We start from the raw sequence: 18,414 nt of genomic DNA on the forward strand, positions 1-18,414 counted from the left end.
CGATGCTTTATTAAAATATTAAAACTGCAAAACTCGGTTAAGTGTTCAAGTAAAACACCAAAAAAATTGAAGGGGAGAGGGGAACCGTTATTCAAAACTAAAACTAAAATAGATACAAATCTAAGGGATATATAACTATATAGTATAGAGTAGGCCCTTTTTTCTTTATTTTATTTTTTTTTTTCAAAAATTGTTTCGGTGCTATTTTTGCTGTTATTTATAACGTAACACTTTGTAATTTTTTAAATAAAATAAAAAGTAGAATTCTCAATTCTAATAGTAAGTAGATTATGCCAATTTTAAGATTGGAATTAAAACAATATAATCTAAATACTATTGGTTTTTATGTTTATATTTAAGAACAACTAATGTGTGCATGAGTTATTAAATGCTTCTAAATTTAGAAAAGAACAAGAAAAAAAAAAAAAATACATATATCCAATAAAAATTCTTTCAACCAAATTTTTTACTTATTATTTTATTATGTAGTATATTCTTAAAATATCAGCAAGTGAGTAAAAGACTTGACACGTATTGAGAGAAGAAATAAAGAAGAAAAAAAAAAAAAAAAAAAAAAAAAAAAAAAAGTCATTCAACAATTTTTTGTTTATTTTTTATTATTATCACCAAGGTTAAGTCAAAAAATACAAATAAAATTTTTTTTTTATTGTATGTATTACCGATATATATGTATATAAGATATCTTAAGACATATCTAATCAACGCAATACTAATATCATAATAATTCAAAAAAAATACAAAAAAAAAAAAAAGGTAAAATAAGCTAGATCAACTGTTAAAAACCGGTTATGATTAACACTCTCAGGAAAACCCTCATAGGAGCAAAGGAAATCACAGTGTAATTACGGATATTTGAAGTAACAGCTTTGCCGCATTAGAAGGGAAAATTTGAAAAAAAAAAAATATGTGTACAAAAAGAGGTGGGAAAATAAAGAAAATACCAAAAAAGAAAAAGAAAAGTGTAATAATTTTTTTTTTCTTTTTTGTACCTTAAATATAGGAAAACATTAAAGCTATTTTTTTAATTTTTTTTTCTAGTAGAAAATCTAGTATATAATTTAACACATCAGCCGATTGGATCAAAACCTAGTCTCTGTGGGAAATATAATCATAAAATATAGTATTATATCTGGTTGTAATGATATTTACATTACTGTACAATACTATGGAATATTAAAAAAAAAATAAAAAATCATTTAAATTTAGATCTACGCGATAGATACAAAACAAATTTAAAATATTTGCCCATATTTTAGTCACGCAACCAATTAGTTTTTTTTTTTTTAATATTTTTTAAATAAAATACACATTCTCTTTTCCCTTGCTGTGCGTGTGTAAATACTCAAAAAAACAGAGCGGCAAGATATACTTGTTTTCTGTAGATGTAATCCTTTTTCCGTTATATTCAATTTTTAGCAAAAAATTTCCCTTCAAAGAAAAGCTAAAAATGTGTATAATTTCTTTTTTTTTTTTTTTTCTTTTTTTTTTTGCAAATATAAAAGTTTATAATAAAAAGACAAATTCCATAATAAACTTTGCTCTCTGTCCTTAGGATTATTGGATCGTTTTTTAAATTTTTATGTGAAAACGGTGCTGATTTATTCTTTTTATACTACAAATATCTTGCATATATATAAATATAAATAAGCTTGCCTTTGATTTTTTGTATACAAATAACTAATATTATCAAAATAACGTTCTTTGAGAAAATATTGCTGACTGAGCTTTTTTTTTTTTGATTTCAAGGCAAAGTACTTTCTAGATTCTCTTTTTCATAGCTAACCACTTGGTATCACGATAATCTCATATTTTTTAATAACATTTTTGTTAAGTACTATATTTAAAAACTATGTGCAAGATTAATACGTGTTATAATAGAAGAAACATATTCCATGAGTTCTGAAACATCTTGAATATTTTTTTTTTTAAATTACAAAAATTTTTGCCTTTTTTTTTTTTTAAAAAAAAAAATTAAATTATTCTAAAACATTAAGAGAAAAAAAAAAAAGGGGGGGAAATAAAAAAAAAAAAGAGAAATTTATTGTAAAAGCTGCGAGTATTTCTATAGCAGTAATATTTTTGATTTATTGTAACTAGTGCGTACATTTCTATGTAGAACAAATTCTTTATAGAATGTAAATTAACTAAATACTGGTATAATTATTTCTATTGTTTGTCTCATTTGGTTGTTGTTATTTAGATATTTTATTCTCTATTTGTTTACATGTAAATTATTTCATTTGTTTTGCTTTTTAGTCCTACATGTTCTATCATTTATTACTTTCTTATTACTTAAATTGTGTAGTGTATAAAACAGAAAAAAAGAGTCAAAAAAAAAAAAAAATTTTTTTTCCCTCCAGTATGGGATAGGATTTTATTTTCAATAAACAGAAAAAAACATTGTTACGTAATTGATAGCAGGCCACGGTATTCGATATTTTTATAGATTTATTAGTCCAGTACTGTATATCTATGATGCATTGCCTTTAAAAAGTGGAAATGAAGGCGTTACGTAATTATAAATCTATTAATTTTTTTTTTTTTTTTTTTTTTGCATTTGAAAATAGCATGTTCTTAACAAAAAAAAAAATAGTAATGGCAATAACAAGTGTAATACTCGTATTTATTTTTTAACCTTTTTTTTTTCTTAGCTAATAAAAATCCAATTATTTTTTTTTTTTATCTTTAAAATTCTAAATAAAAAACCTGAAAATGAAAACTCCAGGGTATATCATAATCCATGTGTTAATATTATCGTACTGAAACAATGTACGTAATTATAGAGATACAGAGCCACGAACAAATTTGCTCACAGTAATAATATACATATATAAATAAATATATATAAATATTATCAAAATACACATGGACACTAAAGTTTTGGTAGAGTTACCGGTATAATTCCGCGAAAGTCAATTTTTTTGGCTACTAAAAATATATGTACTATATTATTATTTTGAAAACTAAAAAAACCCCCTCACAAAAACAATAGGTCACTATAAGATGTTTTATTTAGTTAACTTATTCATTTTTCTACGGAGATGAGCGGATACTCAATAAAAAAATGTGTAACATTTTTAATAATTTTAAATTGTTCAATCCAAAGTATAATTTTTCACTTTAATATTAGTTGCTTGCCAGCTATTGTTTATATACATCGTTATAGAATTTAATAACTATTTCACATATTATAACAACTAACGTGCCATTAACAATTTTTATATAGTGAATATTATTTTTAAAAAGAATATTTTTTTTTATATTAAACAAAGTTTTAAAAAATATATGTTTTTCTTTTTTTTTTTTTTTTTTTTTTTTTTTTCTATTTACTCCTTTCCTCACCTCCCCCTGATAATCTTAGCATTTAACTCAATACTTAATGTTGCGCCTACAACCTTAATATTCTTAAAATGTTTTGCCTCTATCTTTCTGATAGCCGATATTAGTTCCGAATTTAATGTGGGGTAAGCAATTTGATATATCAACAAAAAGGCAAACATTCTAGAAATACCAAAAGAAAAAAAAAAACAAAAAAAAGAAAAAAAGAAACATAATAATAATGGTCGTCAATTTGATGAAGATGTATATAAATGTTCACGTGAAAATGCTGGATCGAAAATACTGAGATATGTTGAATGTTTTGGTGGCTCGTACATTGGAAGATTTAAATAATTATAATTAATATTAGTTAAATTGTCATCGTTTATACTCTTACTATCAACATTATTATGATAACCATCAGAAAGCCCGTCATTATTATTACCAATAACAATCTCGTTAGATGCTTTATTAAAATGCGTAGCACCAGCCATATTAAATCTCCAGTTTAATAATGTTTTGGAAGCATTTTTCTTATTAGTATCATCATTCTTAGTAATATTAGATCTATCAGCAGTTGAACCACAAATAGTCTCCCGATTGTTAATTTTCTCGTCTAGCATAAATGATATGTTGTGAATTTGTTGATCATGCCGATTTATTATCAAACTTAATTCTTCAATTTTATTTTTCAGTATGGTTATACTATCCAACAAGGAGTTAAGTTCCAAATTGTTGCTCTTACTGCTGTAACTATTGCTACCGTTACATGCATCAAGCAAACTTGACGCAGTGAATGGCATAGTATTGTTATAGTTAGTATTAGCCTCTGAGTTACCAGCGAAATAATCAGGATTAGTTGGTACGGCATACGGAGACCTAGCAGTTTGGTCGTCAATTAAATTATTTTTTGAATTATTTACAGCAGTAGCAGTACTCTCATTGACAAAGTCAAAGTTACCCATAGCCGAACAATTTTTATTCTTATTTAACCGAGAAGCTTGAGAAATGAAGCTAGAACGGTGTTTCCCAGGCGGAGAAGCAGTTATAATTGGTGCTGACAAAATAGCATTATTGTTGCTGGATGGTGTATCATTAATAGTAGTCGCAGTAGCAACAGTATTATCATAGGCTGATTTTAAAACAATATTATTACTTTTGTCAAAAGAAAATATTTGATAACAACATTCCAATAATAAATTAATTTTGTTATGACACATTTCATAAGTCAAATGTGAAATATCTTCTAATGAGTTCAATTCAAATTCGATATTGATACTATCATCATTATAACAAATATTGTCAACAGATGCGTAAGCATATGTATTACAATCACTATCTGGAAAATTCAGAGATTTACTCACCAGCTTCTTCCATAATAACAGATTAAATCTATCCTTGCATTGTCTTTTATTCCTATTCGTGTTATATTTTTTAAATATTCCATCACTGATAACTTGCCAAAATTTGCTTCTAGGTTTATATACTTCCTCGTCTTTTAAGTATCCTCTAAAATACAAAACCGTGGCCAATAAAAAAACATCTTCTCTGACAGACCAAGTTGATCTCCCACCTGATGCACTTCTTCTCTTTTTATTAGTATTTCTGCTGTTTACAATTATTGGTTGTTGTCGTTGTTGTCGTTGTTGTTGTTGTTGTCGTTGTTTTTGTTGTTGTTGTTGTTGTTGCTGTTGTTGGCGTGAAAACGAAAAATTTTCTGTTCCGATTTCTGTTGCATTGTGAATATTGGTTGAATTGAAAGACATTTTGCTACATACAAATTAATATTTGTCCACGCATATAACTATTTTTAACCAACAATAATATATATATTTGTGATCAGCTTTAACACTTATTTTAAAAAAAAAAAAATAAAAAAAAAAAAAAAAAAAAAAAAAGAAATTCAATAATAAATTTCATATTTATATAATTTCCCTTATAGCTTTTTATATTCTCTAAAATGGTTTCCGTATTTTTTTTTTTTTTTAAGAAAAATTTTAGTTTTTTAAAACTTCTTTTGTATTTTATTAACAACTATTATAAGTTTAAAAGAATTCGAGAATTATTATTATTATTTGTATTATTAAGGGTTTCTTTGCATTTCCTATAAATATGTTTTATATTTTATCTTTGATCATATATAAATAGTAAATAGGTAATAGTATAGGCGTAATTGTGCTTATTATAGTCAAAGAAGAACAGAAGCTAGATTTAGTTAGTTTATTCAAAAAAAAAATACAAATGTATTTATTATAACAAACAAAAATTAGTGTGTGCCGGTTAAGTGGCTAATGGAGTGATATGAAAATGATTTCACAAAATTTAAAAATAAAAAAAAAAAAATTAAAATTATAGAGTAAAACAATAGATTAAGACAATGTTATATTTTTTGTTATTCTAGTAGCCTAATAATAATACTACGTATAAACAATAAATTCTAACAGTAATTAATAATAATTTATAACATTCCTGCTTATTTTTATAACAAACAAAAAACAAAAAAAGATACAAGATTTATTCAATAATAAATATTATTATTATTTTGCCTCCACCGTTTTTAATCACAATTTTTTTTCTTCTTTTAAATCACTACTAGCTGAGAAGCATTGCACCTAATATTCGCATCATATATATATATATATTTAAATACTTTCCATATTCCCTCCCTTCCCCCTCATCTTTCCCAGGAACAGTAACTTTTATCATTTAGTTTCATTATTAAGGGTTGTAAGCTGGTGATAAATATGAATATAGTTACTCCTTTTTTTTAAAGGAAAGGAAATAAAAAAAAAAAAATTAACGCATACTCAGAACTAATAAAACTAAGAAATATTTGTAGTCTAAAGCACAACAATCGTTTCTTTTCACTAAAATGGACAATAAAGATTACTTGCTAAAAATTTAAGTTGTGGGTATTTAGGAAGAATGTTTATTTAAAAAACAGGTTAATTTTTCGGTCCATCTTATATTATTTCTATTCTCTATTGAAAACATCCTGTCGTTTCGTACTTGCGATTCATTATAAATTCAGGTTCTTTTTTTTTTTTTTTTTTTTTTTTTAATTTCCTCTTTTAGTATTTTTTTTTGGAAAACTAAGAATTATTTTGAGATCTGTGTATACTATTAAAATAAACTTATGTAATTTGTGGGCTTCTCTCAATTTGTTTTAAAGATCTTGTTGTTGTTGTTGTTGTTGTTGTTGTTGTTGTTGTTGCTGTTTTTTAATTAAACTAGACTAACCTCAAGCCATCTTACTCCCAATCATAGGTTAAGAAATGGGCTTTTTGTTCCATTACGGGATATGATATTGGTAATCTATTTCATGTTTTTTCTTGTCCGCTGCTCCTCTCAGTTGGTAATCCGATTTTGTTAATCGGATTCCCCAGAGAATGACCACTCCACGAAAAAGTCTTTGCTTTAGCTAGTATTAATGCATGTTCTTTTAAGCAATATACCCAGCTCATTAATTGAGTTCTGAATTCAACTAGTATCATATACATATCAATAGCAGAGACTGTATCCTCATATATATATATATATATATTTATTATTATATCATTATCTGTTTATTATCGTAATACTTTGTATTTGTTAGTATAATATTGGTCTTATTGCTGCGTTTGCATGTGATCTACAGCTTATCTGCATTATGTACGATAAGCGTGTGTCTCAGCAATATATAATACACACACACATATACATATATATATATATATATATTTTTTTTGACTATTAACATCACTTTTATTATTGTTGCGTGTTTTTTTTTTTTTTTTTTTTCTGGAAAAATATTATGCTTGCATTATATTTTCAATTCGTACGTTCTTTGGAATAAGAATCATGAGAATAATAAAAGTCCTAGCAGGTAAATTTATTAAGAATATAAACAACAATGAAAAACAATACCACCTCTTCGAAATTTGCTGTCGAAGTCAATGATTTAAACTATCAATTTTCAGGTTCAACTCAAGAAGCTTTACACGATATAAAACTACAAATTCCATGGAATTCAAGAACTTTATTAATTGGTTCCAACGGTGCTGGGAAATCCACATTACTAAAATTATTAGCAGGTAAGCAATTATGCCTAACTGGTGAAATTTTTATTAATGGTATCAATCCTTTTTCATCTCAGTACAGAAATGAACAAGAATTTGGTATGAATACTTCGACTTATTTGGGAACAGAATGGTGCCACATGGAAATTATCAATAGAGATATTGGTGTATTAGAATTATTAGACAGTATAGGATACACCAGGTTTTTCAAACAAAGAGGTGATGAATTGATTAAAATTTTAGAAGTCGATCTGGAATGGAGGATGCACAAATTAAGTGATGGACAAAAACGAAGAGTACAATTGGTAATGGGATTGTTAAAACCATTTAAACTTTTATTATTGGATGAAGTTACTGTTGATTTAGATGTTGTTGCAAGATCTAAATTGTTAAAATTTTTAAAATTAGAAACAGAGATTAGAGAGTGCAGTGTTATCTACGCCACACATATTTTTGATGGCTTGAATGAATGGCCTCTTCGATTAATTCATATGAGTAAAGGTTCTATTGTACAAGATGTCGATTATAAAAAAAATGTTGTTTTTAGGAACGACAAGTCTGGTGGTGATATTGTTGGTACTAATGGCTCGGTTATAGAAGTGGAGATGTGCAAAAGTTTACATCCCTTAGCGTTGAAGTGGTTATTAAAAGATCAAAATACCGATTTATAAAGCCGATAAAGAGGAAATTTTTTATTTAATTATTACTATTATTTGTAATGTTGTTCCTGTCAATTGGTTTTAACCGCTATTTTTTCTTTTTTTTTTTCCTTTTTTAGCTTTGGAATAACCTTTAAACGACATGTGTTTCGTTCAAAAAAAGAAAAAAAAAGCTATTCCCCCACCCCTACCTTCGTTTATTTGATAAATTAGACATATGTGTGATAATCTTTCAGTTTACTTTGATAAATATTGTAGTTTATAAATTAAACGTCACATGTTTTTATTTAATAAGCCTAATACTTTTTTTTTTTTTAATTTTTTCTAAGAAACATAGCTAGAAAACCTTTTTATTTATTTATTTATTTTCTATAGTAGTATTTATCGCAAACAACATTGAATTGTAGGCATATAGTCCTTTTGTTATACTACGTAAAAATCTAAAAAAAAAAAAAAAAAAAAAAAATGAGACGTGCTTTTCATTGAGTCGTTTATAAAAACATATAATATATATAATATATATTGCTTTTATAAACGAACAAGTAAAATAATATTACACCACAAGTTTATTTTGCGATAAATTTTTTATTTTTATAAACGGAAAGAAAATAATAATAAAAAAAAAGAGAGAGTAACTCACAAACTTTTTTCTTCTCCGCCTGTTTTAATAAGAGTAAAGTTGTTTCTGTCAGTTTGCGTTTTTCCTGGTAAATAAATAAAATCGTTTAAGGAAATTTCGATATTTTTTTTTTTTTTTTTTTTTTTCCTTTTTTTTTTTCAAAAACAACTAAAATTTTCTTTTCAAGAAATTATAAATAAGGCTAGTTTGTTCGACAGTTGACTATCTGATCGTTTTTTTTTTTTTTTATTCACCATTTCTGTCTTTTGTTCCTTTATTCTTCTCAAAACTAAGTCTCATTGTCAATATAAAGCGTCAAACCCATAAGCTTTAACACTCGAAAGAGAAAGAGAAAGTAAAATACAGAAACACATTAAGCCATGGATTTAGTTTTAGAATTTTTTGATTCATACATATTGGATTATACATATGCCAAAACTTTGCCTTCATCGCTGGCTTCCAATTTTCCAAGACAATGGCAGTCTTCTCTATATTTGAATCCAGGCAATTCCACATTGTTGAAAGAGGCTTCTGCTATGTTTGCTTCTAAATTACCAGCTGGTAATAACCCAGATGTATATGGGTATGTTCCTTATTTATTCAAAATGTCTGATTATGCTTTTGAATCTTTATTACCACGTTACAATATTTTCAGACAAGCATTATCCTTGTTGGCCATTACCACTGTTTTCGGTTGGATTTTATATCTATTAACTGCTAGTTTCTCTTATGTTTTCATTTTCGATAAGGCTATATTCAATCACCCACGTTATTTGAAGAATCAAATGTCTTTAGAAATCAAGTTGGCCATGTCTGCTATTCCATTTATGGTTGCTTTGACTCTTCCATGGTTTTTGTTGGAGTTGCACGGTTATTCTAAATTGTATATGTCTATTGATGTGGAGAACCACGGTATTAGACAATTTTTGCTGGAGTACTTTTATTTCATTATGTTTACTGACTGTGGTATTTATTTATTACACAGATGGTTGCACTGGCCAACTGTCTACAAATATTTGCACAAGCCACACCACAAGTGGTTAGTTACCACCCCATATGCCTCCCACGCTTTCCATCCAGTTGATGGTTATTTCCAATCTTTACCATATCATCTTTATCCAATGTTATTTCCATTGAATAAAATTTCCTACTTGATTCTATTTACTTTTGTTAATATTTGGACAGTTATGATTCATGACGGTGAATACTTGGCTAATGATCCAGTTGTTAACGGTGCCGCTTGCCACACCGTTCATCATTTGTACTTCAATTACAATTATGGACAATTTACTACTTTGTGGGATAGATTGGGTGGTTCTTATAGGGAACCAGATCAAGAATTATTCGATAAAAGTTTAAAGAAGAGTGAAAAGACTTGGACTCAACAAGTTGAAAAGATGGAAGCTATTAAAAAAGTTGTCGAAGGTGAGGATGATAGAATTTATGGTACTGAAGAAAGGTTTTTGAAAAAGACCCAATGATTCCTCTGTTTTCGCCTTGTCGTGACTTTTTATTTTTTTTCCTTCCCCTCGAAATATTCATAGTGTCTTCAAGGGTGTTGTTGCACTATCCCTTTTTTGTTGACCCTTCCACCGTCTTCCATTTCATGGGAAAAAAAAATACATGTATGAATTTACACGACTTGTAATTTATTACATCTATTTTATTTTATTTTAATTTTTTTTTTTTTACATATATATATATATTAAATTGGGCGTTATCGATTGTAGCTAGCTTACAAAGATAACATTTTCTGTTTATGTGTATTTTTAGGGTCAATCTTTGTTTTTATTTTTTATTTTTATTTTTTATTTTTATTTTTATTTTTTATTTTCTTTTACCTGATGACTTTTTTCTTCTGCGATATTATTTTGAATTTGAAATCTGTTGATTTATGATGCTTTTATTATATCATATTATTTTATTAACGTTATTTATAGTTTATCTTTTGACCATTTATATTACATCAATGAATCGTTTTAACTTTTTTTTTATAATAATATATGTAAGTCAATATATTAAAATTGGAAGTTACTTTTAAACTTGGTCACATAAATCTTTTTTTATTTTTACAATTAAAGTGATGCAAGTTAATGTTATTTTTTTTTTTTTGTTTCAAATAATACCATTTTAGCATACATTTGTTTCTCACTCAGTCACTCACTCACCATTCATAGGCTTTAAGAATTATATACAATTCGGGTAAGTGATGACAAAATAAAGTAACAATCTGAATATATTTTTTTTTTTCATCTCAATTCGGCAGCAGTACAAAAACAAATAAGGAGAATTGCTGATATACCAAATTACCTTAAAGTGCTAGCTTTTATAAATACAAAAGAAATAGAAAAGAAAAAGAGAAAGAAAACTAAAAAATTATACGTATATTTACAACAATGATGTATAAATTAGCTGAAACTTCATCTTGGGTATTACTTACCACCACTCGTTACTCTCAACTATATAAAACCCCCAATAACCGCTGTGTAAAAGTGACAGCAGTCGTCGGGTTAAATAAACCTTACAACAGCAAAAAAGAACTGGAAATATTAAAAAAACTCAGTAGCAGTAATGAAAATATGAATAACTGTATTCATTTGTTTACAGAACAAAGTGGAATTGAAAAAGGTAATGTTATCTTAGTTATGCCCTATATCTCCAAGTCATTATTAAATTATCTCTATGAATTTTGGAAGGATAAACAGGGGAAAAGAAAATTCAATCCGTACCTATTGTTGAACAATGATAATACTAATACTAATACTACTACTGATAACAAAAATAATGAAAATTTACAGGAGTTCAAGAATACAATCTCCACTGATTTGGCGTTGGATATAATTAAACAGTTGGCCAATGGGTTAAATTTTATACATAGTAATGGGATCATTCATAGGGATGTTAATTTATCTAATGTATTGGTCGAACAGATAAGCATAGGAGATAAGGTAACAATCAAGTATATTGATTTTGGCATTTCCTATGATGTTAATGAAGAAAACAAAGATGAGCCGGCGGATAATAAAGTTACCGATGTTTCAACATCAAAGTACAAGGCACCCGAATTGCTATTTTCTGTAAAAAACTATGATTATAAAATAGATGTTTGGTCGTTAATGGTTATTATATCTCAGATATCTCGGGTGGTGGCAACAAATGAAAATTTGAGCAGCTGTATAATACCTAGTTTTATAGACGATGGTACAGAAATTAGTCCAATAACTGGAAAATTTCTAAGTCAAGGAAGTGATATCAGTTTAATTATGTCAATATTTTCGGAGTTGGGTATGCCCAAATTACAAGATTGGCCTAGCGTTAAAAAATATGGTAGCTTAGCGTTTGAGGGAATGTTTGGGAGTGAAGGTGATGGCAAATATATTTTTGAGGGAAATGGTGATGATTATAGTTTATTGGATAGATTAAAAAAGTTTTTCCCCCTATTTGAACATCATGAAAAATTATTGTTGATTTCTTTTTTACCAATGTTACATTTGGAACCAACAAAAAGATCCAGCTCCGCCGAGTTATTGGAAACATTAAATTTGCATACGTAGAACAGTTGTATATATATATATATATATTTTTTTTTTTTTTATATAAAATTTAAAACATACTAGATTCTTATTTTGGAAGTATATATTGACATATGAAGAGGTGCTAAGTCTTTTTTATTCAATGTTTTAACATGGTATTATCAACTATTTTAAAATTATAGAAAGAAATGTTACACTTTATATTCAATTTCTTTTCATTACTGATTTCCAAATTGCTAAAAAAAAAAAAAATGGTTAGAGTCAAGTGCGAAATACTTCGGATAACAGGCTACAATTATTGGTACTAACACATTTGTTATCTTTATCTTTTTTTCAGTTTTTTGTTTTTTTTTTTTTCATTTTTTTTTTTTTTTTTTTTTTTAATTTCTTAAATTGTAATTTCCCTTTGAATTATTATGAGCTAAAAAAAAAAAAAAAAAAAAAAAGAACACCCCATAGTATTATATAGAACCAATTAAGCCATTTTCATGATGCCAATTGATGATGATGAAGAAGAAGATATCTTAGATCAACGTAATGTAGAAAACATCAATAGAGTCATTGAGGAGGCGGAAGAAGAAGAGGATGAAGAGGATGATAATGATGATGAAAGGAATGGATTAAATGATGTTACAGGTATGGGTGAAGATGAGCCAGACAATGAGATTCATGAAGAAGAAGAATACGCAGAAGAAGAAGAAGATGCTGATGATGATGATGGGGAGGAGGAAGGGGAGGAAGAAGAAGAAGAAGAAGAAGAGGAGGAGGAGGAGGAGGAGGGTGAAGAAGATGATGAAGAGGATGGTGACGATGACGACGATGACGAAGACGATGATGAAGAAGATGGTGACGATGACGACGATGACGAAGAAGATGATGAAGATGATGAAGATGATGACGATGACAATGATGGCGAAGAAGATGATGATAACGAAAATGAAAGTAGGGGTGGTGATAACGATAGCCAAAAGGAACAAGAAGAAAGAAAAGATAATAAAGAAATTGTTAACGTTGATGAACTTCAGGTCAAAGATGATAACTCTAATCTACCTATATATAATCATAAAAATCAAAACAAGGAACCTATGGATGTATTTATGGGGGAAAATAGTAATGAAAACTCTAAAAAAAATTACAATGAAGCTAAATATATTACCATTGTAGAGCCGAAAAAAGATAACCCAGATATTTTAATGGGCAATGATGCTGGTAGAGAACAAACAAGCGATAATGATATTGAAATGGAGGACGGCAAACAAATAACGGAAATAAAACTTTCAGAATATGATAAAATATACAATTATTATACAACTTTGCATAATAATTCTACAATAGCATCAAATTACAGCATTAATCCCATTGCAGCAATTCCAATTGCATGCCACGTTCAGTCATTGGCTATGTCAAAGGGGCTTAAATATTTGTTTTTAGGTGGCTCTGACGGATACATTAGAAAATATGATTTTTTAAACACCTTAGAAGGCAAGCTATCTCTAACAATTCTGCAAAAACATTCTTTGGTAGAATCTATTTCTTATGCTGGAATATTGTTATCATATTATAACAATGAACTTCCTCAGTTTAAATCAGATATTAAAATAATACCAAACAAAAAAACTGGCGAGGAATATGTTCCTAAGTTAAGTCCCGTATATTCTCTCGATGTCCAATCAGAATGTTTGTTTTCATTAGCAGGCCAAGAAAATGGTGGCATACTTTTACAAGGTATACGATATATGGAAGAAAGAATTGCACATTACTTCCCAAGTTCCAAAACTAATGGTCATAGCAACATTGTGGATGTCTTAAAGTTGAATGGAGCAGAAGATAAATTTATAAGTGGTAGTTGGGATAAAAAAATATTAGAGTGGGATTTGAATACAGGCAGAATTATAAACGAATTTAAAGGCCATTCTTCACAATTAAGTACATTAGAGTTTAGACCCTTAAACTCCACAGTTAATATCGACAGCATTAATAGTAATACTTCTAATAATAATAATAATGAAGATGATGATTTGGACTCCTTGTTCGGCGATGATGAGGATGATGAGGATGATGAAGGAAAGGGTCAGGATGAGATTGGAGGAACAATGAAAAATGAGATGAAACAAGCTTATTCCAAGGGATGTGCTCCATTAAATAATATTAGTAAAACCACTTTAAAGACTGAGTATGATGAATCCACATTTCTAACGTCAAGTATTAATGGTTCATGCTTGATATGGGACCGTAGAATATCTACTGACCCAACAATGTGTTTACAACGGAGTAGTGGCGTCCCACCGTGGGCTATGTGTAGCTGTTGGGGTGCTGATGGGAATAAAGTGTATGTTGGAAGAAGAAACGCGTTAGTAGAAGAATTTGACTTAAGAAAAGGTGGGAGTAGTACTTCCTCCATTTTTAAGTTTCCTATCATATCAGGTCCAGTATCGTGTGTACGGGCATTGCCCAATGGTAAACAGCTATTGGCTGCTTCTAATGATAACATAAGAATTTACGACTTAACTGCTGATCCAGAAAAGGTTAAAATCCCCTTTTTAATTGTTCCTGGTCACCATGGTGGTACGATTTCAAATTTATACATTGATCCAACTTGTAGGTTCTTGATTAGCACCAGCGGTAATAAAGGTTGGCAAGGCACTTCCACAGAGACAACTTTAATATATGACATTGATTTAAATAGCTAATTACATTTATATATAATAATGACCTAGTAACAATATATATTGCAATAGTAAATGCATGTATGGTTATATCCTACGCATACTCATAATAATCAATTACAACTTTAAAACTGACAGCCAATACAGCAAGGATGAGTGATGTTTTAGCAGCTCCGACAAACATTTTGAGACTTTGTGAATTTTTGGACATGTGTTTATTTTTGATATTCAAGTTGCTTTCCTGAACCAATAATTCTTCTAATTCTTTTTGATCATAAGATATTTGTGAGTGTAACATAGAAGAGGTCTTCAAAACACTAAATTCATTAACGCAAAGTTTAATTTTTTCATAATTTTTTATAATTGCATCCATTTTGGTAAAAATATCCTCCCAATCAAAAGAATTGATTTTTATTAAAATATGCTTTTGAATGACCATATTCAGAAGCAAAGAATGATCATTGAATTCATCTAAACTTTCTTGATAGGTCTTAATAAGCGTATCTTTCAGTTCAATTATTAACAAGGCATAAATGAATAAAACTACAACAATAGAGTTATTAACTATCACTAATTCAAATATCCTAGTTACTATTTCAATATTTAAATCTTCATGTGAAAATAGGGTAAGTACGAAAGATATAGCTGAAGTCATCTCGCAATTCTTAAAATTCAATTTTTTATATGTATCGTGATCCAAGACTTTTACTATAAACGGTATAAGTCTTAGTTGATCAACTGTAAAATCTAAACTATCCATGAGGAAATCCCGGAGATGCAGTAAAGAAAAATTATATGCCAATTCGACCAAGACATCTTTATCAATAGCTAATTCTACTATTATGTTATCGTCATCTAACACTTTAATATCGGTAAATACGATCACAAAAACGGAAATAATATCATGAAACCCTTGATAATAGTGCATATTTTGTGATTTTTTGAATATTTCCACTAATATCTCATATAAATATTCCTTGTATTGGTCCCTAAGAGATTCATCGCTAATTGTATGGAATGATCGTTCTACATCCAACTTAATTTGTGATTCATCTTTAATTTGTATATTGGTTGTATACTTTTTTCAATAGGTAATTTTTCATCCCTGACTAAAAGCAGCTTACTAGGCTGAGATAAAATCCTTATCCACTCTTTTCTATTTAATTTTTTATGAATTTTATTAATGTTTTCTAAATGCAAAGGAAGTGGCGCCTTGATTGAATCCATTTTTCTTTTGTTTTCCCTTGTTAATTATATGATGTTTTACATGAAAAACTAACTGTTCTACTGGGGATAACAAACCAATATTATAAGCTTGTCCATTTGAGTATATTTGTTGTTCAACATTGGAAAATTGCTGTTAAGAAAAAAAAAAAAAAGAAAAGAAAAAAAAAGAAAAAAGAAAAACGTATTTTTCCGGTTTACTAGAAAACACTTCGGGATCGAAAATACCAAGCTAGAATTTTCCTTCCCCCTCGGAGAGGTACATCTTGATTAATTTCTAGTGTAAATAAATGCTACTTTTTCCTAAAATAATAAAAATGAAAGGAACTTCTAAAAATGAGTTACATAAAATATCTGTACCACAAAAATCTTTAACATTCATTATTTTTTCCTTTTTCTTTATTATTTTATTATTCAAGCTATTTTACCTGTGTAAGAGAAACACAGTATATTTCCCCTGTAAGGTGAAAAAATACCACTTATATTTAAGTTGTGAATTTATTATTATAGCCAAAAAAGGAAAAAAAAAAAAAAAAAATTCAACTTGTAATCAAAAATATGATTTTTAAGTTTTCCAATTTTGGAAGTAATAAATGTCAACCCAATACTCTTTTTGAATCCATATATAAAGTGAGATATACTTAGCTTTTAGTAAGATACAAATTTTAGCCATGTCAACAATCTTGATATTTGGTTGTACCTCTTTTTTTTAAAGAAAAAAAAAAAAAAAAAAAAAAACATTCAAATTTGCAAGCGACTCATGTCAAATAATATTACCATCGATAGTAATTATAATCCGGATGAAAATTATATTTCTTACACTTCTGTTTACGGAGCAAACACTGAAGTGCCTATGACGGCTTTACAACAATTTATGAGAATAAAGATTAACCAAGCGGTCGTTTATGGAACCAGAATTGGTATTGCTGGCATTGTTATGCTTATCCTCTTCATTGTCACTAAGAATAAAAAAACACCCATTTTTATCATTAACCAAATTTCCTTGATCCTGACTATCATTCATTCAGGATTATTTTGTAGATACTTATTAAGCCATTATTCTTCAATTGTTTTTAATTTAACTTTATTTCCTCAATACGTTCCAAGAAAAGATGTTTATCTATTTGGCGCCACAAATATGATCCAAGTCTTACTAGTTGCTTCTATTGAATTCAGTTTAGTATTCCAAATTAATACCATTTTTAGAAATGTCCAATATAAAAAAATAGGTGTTATTATTAGTGTTGTATCTGGCGCGCTTGGTGTCACCACCGTGGCCATGTATTTTATTACAGCTATTAAATCTATGATTAATGTTTATGCTTCTGTACTTCAAAAGACTGATCAATACTATTTTAATGTTGCTAATATTTTGTTATCCTCGTCTATAAATTTTATGACATTTCTATTATGTGTTAAATTGGTCATGGCTATTAAAACAAGAAGATATCTAGGATTAAGACAATTTGATAATTTCCATATTTTGTTAATTATGTCAAGCCAAACATTAATTCTTCCAAGTATCTTATTTATATTATCATATGCTTTAGGTGATGTGGGCACCACAAATTTAGTTTCAATTGCTGTATTGTTTGTTGTTATTTCTTTGCCGCTATCATCCATGTGGGCAAACGTTTCCAATACAACCTCTGATCTCACGTATTTCACGGCCAATTACTCACCAACAACTAGTTATAGTCAGAGCAAATCTTTTTTTTCGGAAAATAGTTCAACTCAAGAAAGTGCAGTAGATACAAAGTCAAAATTTAAATTATTAAATAAATTAAAAAAAAAAACAAAACACACCTCTGAGGTTAGTATTGATAAGAGCATAGAATCATGTTTTGATGAGAATGAAACCCCTGTAAATACTAAAAGTACCATTTTTATGGATAAAAATCCATCAAAGGAAGAGTTGTTTCTAGAAGATTTAGAATTACAAACTGCGACTACTTCAGGTGACGTTTCTTCACATTTTTGGACAACTGAACTAGAAAGTAGTAAACCCGATACGTTTGAAGGTGGCTCATGCTCCCAAAATGATAACTATTTTTTGAAATCATCAAATAATGTTGCCGCTTACGACCATCATGCTGATGAAATGGTACATTCCAAGATTCTTATGAAAAGAAATCCGTGATTATTTGGAGATGGTAGAAAGATACTCGATATTGTTTTTCTTTTCTTTTCTTTTCTTTTTTTTTTTTTTTTTTTTTTTTTTGTAGTTTGACTTTTTTTTCCCTTTTTCCCTTTTTTCTTCCCCTTTTGTTCTTAGGTTATACTAGAGTTTTATAAATATTTTTGTTTAAATAACAA

At 28.2% G+C, this 18,414-nt stretch overlaps 7 protein-coding genes across 7 annotated transcripts; 5 read left to right on the forward strand and 2 right to left on the reverse strand.

Moving 5' to 3' along the window:
- Positions 1-3,587: 3,587 nt before the first annotated feature.
- SCDLUD_000664 (uncharacterized protein) lies at positions 3,588-5,105 on the reverse strand (the record flags this gene model as incomplete). The annotated part of the gene is made up of 1 exon (XM_046076968.1): positions 3,588-5,105. The coding sequence occupies one exon, from the start codon at positions 5,103-5,105 to the stop codon at positions 3,588-3,590; it is 1,518 nt and encodes a 505-aa protein (XP_045936981.1).
- A 2,126-nt stretch (positions 5,106-7,231) lies between these two features.
- CAF16 (putative ATP-binding cassette family ATPase CAF16) lies at positions 7,232-8,068 on the forward strand (the record flags this gene model as incomplete). The annotated part of the gene is made up of 1 exon (XM_046078348.1): positions 7,232-8,068. The coding sequence occupies one exon, from the start codon at positions 7,232-7,234 to the stop codon at positions 8,066-8,068; it is 837 nt and encodes a 278-aa protein (XP_045936982.1).
- Positions 8,069-9,055: 987 nt separating this feature from the next.
- Positions 9,056-10,156, forward strand: ERG3 (C-5 sterol desaturase; the record flags this gene model as incomplete). The annotated part of the gene is made up of 1 exon (XM_046078347.1): positions 9,056-10,156. The coding sequence occupies one exon, from the start codon at positions 9,056-9,058 to the stop codon at positions 10,154-10,156; it is 1,101 nt and encodes a 366-aa protein (XP_045936983.1).
- Positions 10,157-11,071: 915 nt separating this feature from the next.
- Positions 11,072-12,229, forward strand: CAK1 (cyclin-dependent protein kinase-activating kinase CAK1; the record flags this gene model as incomplete). The annotated part of the gene is made up of 1 exon (XM_046078346.1): positions 11,072-12,229. One exon carries the CDS (start codon positions 11,072-11,074, stop codon positions 12,227-12,229), a length of 1,158 nt encoding a protein of 385 aa, XP_045936984.1.
- A 470-nt stretch (positions 12,230-12,699) lies between these two features.
- Positions 12,700-14,898, forward strand: SPT8 (SAGA complex subunit SPT8; the record flags this gene model as incomplete). Its single annotated transcript, XM_046078345.1, has 1 exon — positions 12,700-14,898. The coding sequence occupies one exon, from the start codon at positions 12,700-12,702 to the stop codon at positions 14,896-14,898; it is 2,199 nt and encodes a 732-aa protein (XP_045936985.1).
- Positions 14,899-14,968: 70 nt separating this feature from the next.
- Positions 14,969-15,802, reverse strand: GYP8 (GTPase-activating protein GYP8; the record flags this gene model as incomplete). The annotated part of the gene is made up of 1 exon (XM_046078344.1): positions 14,969-15,802. The coding sequence occupies one exon, from the start codon at positions 15,800-15,802 to the stop codon at positions 14,969-14,971; it is 834 nt and encodes a 277-aa protein (XP_045936986.1).
- Positions 15,803-16,858: 1,056 nt separating this feature from the next.
- Positions 16,859-18,238, forward strand: STE2 (alpha-factor pheromone receptor STE2; the record flags this gene model as incomplete). The annotated part of the gene is made up of 1 exon (XM_046078343.1): positions 16,859-18,238. One exon carries the CDS (start codon positions 16,859-16,861, stop codon positions 18,236-18,238), a length of 1,380 nt encoding a protein of 459 aa, XP_045936987.1.
- Positions 18,239-18,414: the final 176 nt, after the last annotated feature.

This window comes from Saccharomycodes ludwigii, chromosome I (genome assembly GCF_020623625.1).
Source record: "Saccharomycodes ludwigii strain NBRC 1722 chromosome I, whole genome shotgun sequence".
Classification (NCBI taxonomy): domain Eukaryota; kingdom Fungi; phylum Ascomycota; class Saccharomycetes; order Saccharomycodales; family Saccharomycodaceae; genus Saccharomycodes; species Saccharomycodes ludwigii.